General features: G+C 36.3%; 1 protein-coding gene across 1 annotated transcript in view; it reads left to right on the forward strand.

Moving 5' to 3' along the window:
- LOC105109964 (GPI transamidase component family protein / Gaa1-like family protein) overlaps positions 1 to 2,789 on the forward strand; it is a 4,217-nt gene extending 1,428 nt beyond the window's left edge. Inside the window, exons 5-7 of the mRNA XM_011004844.1 lie at positions 5 to 635; positions 790 to 923; positions 1,825 to 2,789. Coding sequence (XP_011003146.1) covers positions 5 to 635; positions 790 to 923; positions 1,825 to 2,701 — 1,642 coding nt within the window. The 3' untranslated portion in view covers positions 2,702 to 2,789. The remainder of the gene's footprint in view (positions 1 to 4; positions 636 to 789; positions 924 to 1,824) is intronic.
- The last annotated feature ends 2,111 nt before the right edge of the window (positions 2,790 to 4,900 follow it).

A 4,900-nucleotide genomic window follows, 5' to 3' on the forward strand; every position in this document is an offset into this window, starting at 1 on the left:
CACCTTACAAGTTTGGAAAGAGTGGTGCAGCAGAAACTTTATCCTTGAGCATTGCATATACAGTATTTTCCTTGCTCTCTCGAGTTACATGGCTGGCCAAGGACATTATATGGTTCGTTGCTGACTCACAGTATGGAGAATATGCCCCTGTTGAAGCTTGGCTAAGAGATTATCACTTGCCTGTATTTACTGGTCTGGGCACCCTAAATGCTGATACATGCATCAAAATTGATGATCTTTACGTATTTGAACAGAAATCTATTGCACAAAGAAAGATATCTGATGGTTTTAGACGTGCCGGGACTATGGCTGCTGCACTGATATTAAAGGTTGCAGATAGAAACGAACTGCTGGAGGACACTCTTAATATCTATGCTGAGGCGTCCAATGGGCAGATGCCAAACCTGGATCTCATCAATATTGTGAATTATTTAGCTGTACATAGGCAAGGATTGCGTGTAAAGGTTGAGAAAGTTTTGACTCTACTTGATTCGAGATGGCTTGAGATTTTGGGAGAAATATTTGAGTTACTAGGAAAAGTCGCCAGAAGCTTAAATCCTGGATGGAAATTTGGTATTTCAGCTGCAGATTATATTGAAGGCAGTGCTACACTTGCAAGTTCATTGTATTACCAGGTGCTCTACTCTTTCACTTGACCATGTGAGATTTGGTTTATCTGTTTTGTGTGACAACAACAATTAGAACTCAGTACACGGGATTGCATTTTCTGACTTCCTCTGATCAGTGAGTAAATATTTACTTCTTGACATAATCATTTGCTGCTATCAGGCTTTGGGCATTCCCACAGGTCCTCATGGTGCTTTTCGTGATTTCCAAGTTGATGCAATTACTTTGGAGATTTCACCTAAGGTTTTTCCTCATAACAAAGCCAGGCACAATGAGTTTCTTCTAAGAGGTGGCCGGTCAGTGCTTATCTTACATCTCTTTCATTGTCATTGTAACTTGCATTTATATCATAGAAGTACAATGTATCAACATAGTATTTTTAAATGAGTGGTTCCCCTATAGCATGCTATTGTTTAAAAGAGAACTTTTTATCAGCAAGGTCGTGTTGACTTGAGTGGAAGCATTTTTAGTCTGAGGAACTTAATGATCAATTTTTTTTTTTTTTTACTTCTTAATCGTCTTTCTGTTAATAAATGTACACCCCTACATTTTTGTGCGTGCCTGTCTATATGCGTCATTAATTTGCTGAATCCCCAGCGAAGGATCTCAATTCTTATCTAATTCAAGCCGCGGCTTTTATATATTTATTTGATGTGCAATGATATTACTTGTCTATCTCTAAACCCGTTAATCACAACTGTGACCACCCTTTGTGGGGTTTGAACCTGCTTGCATTCACAATGCGAGAGCTGCACCACTGCACTAAATAGCAGGTGCTCTGAATTGATTTTTTTCCCCAATGGATTGTTAGTGGTTCAAATTCCCACTAACACAAAGATAATACTTTGTTAGAATGTATCTGATGTAATGGAGGTATGGAATGATGTTCCACTGTGTCCCTCTTCGTTACATTTTATTGTGTCCTACCAAACTCAACATGAGATATTTAGAATGCTGAAGAGATGCTTTTTGCAAAAATTAAGTCTTGACTTTCATAGAATATTGTCTGCTTTAGATTTGGTTTTATCTGGACAATGCTTTTCCTTGATCTTTTTCTTTCTCTTCTTGTTGCATTTTGATTGTGTGGATCAGGACTCATTCAGTAAAACAGAGGCCCTGCCATTGTCCGATTCAAAGCAAGTAAATTCATTGTTTTTGTTTTGTTTTTTTGGCTGAAGATGCTGTTTCTTGATGCAGGTTGGTCGAAGGAGTTATAAGATCAATAAATAATCTCCTTGAGAAGTTTCACCAGTCATTTTTCCTATACATGTTAACATCACCTAGTAAGTTTGTGTCAGTCGGGGTGTACATGATTGCTTTTGCACTCCTTGTAGCACCACTTCCCCTGGTAGCAGCTTCACTTTATGCTGATGCTAATCAACTGGATCTTGGTGTCAAAAATACCAAATCTACTCCTACGGCCACTGCTTCTGACGAGCTTGATATCACGTTCAGATCATGGAAATGGCTGTACGCTGCAAGAGAAGTTTTTCTCATTCATGTATGGGGTGCAGCTGTTTTGTTGCTTCCATATTTCATTTGTCAGATACCAAACTGCAGCCCAACGTCCAGCACTGTTATCTGGGTTTTCCTTTCAATGCTTAGCCTCCTAATCTTGTACTTGATAGGGGTTTCTCCATCTACTCATGTCTCTATATCTCAACCTGAGGAGAAAGGCGAATGGGCTATTTTGAAATCAGCAACTATCTCAGTGGTCTTCATTGGTTTGCTTGTCATGTCAGTTGTTAATTTTGCAGCAGCAGAAATTGGGGCGTTACTTTTGGTCCCAATGTGTTTGATGGCTCAACCCTTGAAGCTTGACATGAAAGTTGGGAAGTTAAGGAGTTTCTTGAGGATTATTTGTAATGTGGTTTTGGGTTTTGTTGCATTTCCGCCAGCTGCTTTTTTTGTGGTGAAGACTATATTCGAAGGTTTTGACAGCATTGATATGGGTGACTTCTGGAATTGGATGGAGTCCCTTTGGGCATGGAACAGTGCTACTTACATTTATATAGGTATGGTCCATCTGCCATGTTGGGTGCTGTGCATACACATTTTACTTCATTCTTGTTGACACCTTTTGTCTGTTTTAACTCTCACTGCACCGTTGAACCAAATTTGCAGATCATTAGGTTAATGAAATTTTTGTTTTGATATTGTCTTCTTACTCTAAACTGGTTAGTTATAATGATTCTGACTAAACCACGCTCTTCTATTTATTTTAACAACCATGAAAGACAGACTTGGCCTCTCAGGAACATCTGCACTAAGCATATTACAAACCCCCTCAGAGGTGAAGCCAGCCAATCTGGTGGACAATCTAGGATCATTTGCAGCATTATTTGCCTACCTAACATCACATCTAGGAATATGCTGCAGGAGGTCTTTTACATCAGCTATAACAGCTTCCATCTCTCAAGCCATGGATGTTTCTTGGCCAATTTATGCTCTAAACACCACCTGAGAATCTCTGTCAATAGACAAGCCTAGCCTTTCCCTTTCAACGCCAATCGACCTCCTCTTGACGCCGAAGCTTCTGCTACCAGTGGGGAGGAGCTCTTCCATCTCTACACCTTCCCATCCCTAGAATCTTGACAAACCCGAACCTAGGGAACTAAAACTCTTCTAAAAGAGGCATCCCAGTTAATTTTTAGAGAACCTTGGTGAGGTTTGAGAACCCGTATGTTGAGGAATTCGAGGTCTCGTGACTGCTGGCAACGGGAGCTCTGCTTAGACTCTGCCTTTGCATTCTGCACTGTGCCCATAGGATTTCAAAGACTGCTCCATTTCTAGCTTTCCAAATCATCCAAAACACATAGGCAACCTTACCAATCATACCCCCGAAAGTACTTCATCGAGCCTGCTCAGATTATTCCACCAGGAGAGCAAGCCCACATCACTGCCAAACCAAGCTGCCCTAGCTAGCATGTGGGCAGAAAAACGTTAGATACTCTATGGATATTCTTCCTCCGCCCTACAAACAGGACACATCTTATATATTGGGACATATTCCTCTATCATAGACGCAGCTTTGTAGGAAGCAGTAGTTCTTCCCAAAAAGAGGAATTGAAATTGTTCTTTTATTTTGGGGGGGAAGATTGGCTGACAACACGACGTGGCTGATTTATATAATTAGAGAGATATTCCAAGTAAGCATATGTACATTCCACGCGTTGACAAGGTCATGTTTCTACAACATGAAATGTTTATTGATGTGCATTTCCATCCTTTAAATGTTTTAAAAAGCTTACTTTGATCTTTTTATTTTATTTTTCTTACAAAATGGTCCTTGAATTTATTTATTTTTTCATTATATTTTACAATGTGTATAATTTAATCCCTGATAATTTTTTAGAATTAAGTTCTTATATGTCAAATCATGAACTTTACCAAAATTATCAAAATAGATGTATGATATTATAGAAAATAAAATTTTAATAAAATCACAATAATATCAACTGTAATTATTAAAAAAATAGTGACATTCATGATTGATTAATCCATTCAAATAAAAACTATAAAGAATCTCGTGGATTGAGCTATTACTTTGAAATAGAATTCACACACATACGGTATATTATGAATTTCTTCTTCCTTCTTGTTTTTATCTTGACTTTTAGATTACAGTCAAGGAATCATTTCTAAACGAAAGAAAATAAAACAAAAATTCTCATAATAGATATCTATATCATATGAAAATATATTTTTTATTTCTTAAATGTCTTTAGCTATTTAAATTCACTTTACTCTTTCATTCAATCAACCCATTTAAATTATTTGACTAATTTTGATCAAGAATATGATTTGACATGTAAAGACTTAATTGAAAAATAAAACCAAGTTAGGGATTGAATTATATTTAATGTAAATTATGACAACAAAGCTTTTTTCAATAAAGGACTTTTTGTAAGAAAAAATAAAATATAGGGACAAAAGTAAAATACTTTAAAAAAATTAAGGATCAAAATGCATATCAATAAAAATTCATGTTGTGAGAATATGATATGTGTCAATTTTAAATAACATTAATGACACTATTTATGAAAGGATTAGAGATGGTAATTTAATTCAAAACTGATAAACATTGACTTAAACCTAACAAAATAAATGATATTTTTTTTTATAGTTATTTTACTTTTAATATTGTTAAACATGATTTGAACCTAGTTTGCAATAAACACACGTGTTTTTTATTTTATTTTATACTATATAATAAATAATAGATATCTAGCCTCCAATTATTGGGGTTGTATCAATTTACCCATCGTATAAT

Source organism: Populus euphratica, unplaced genomic scaffold (assembly GCF_000495115.2).
Source record: "Populus euphratica unplaced genomic scaffold, PopEup_1.0 scaffold233.1, whole genome shotgun sequence".
Lineage (NCBI taxonomy): Eukaryota > Viridiplantae > Streptophyta > Magnoliopsida > Malpighiales > Salicaceae > Populus > Populus euphratica.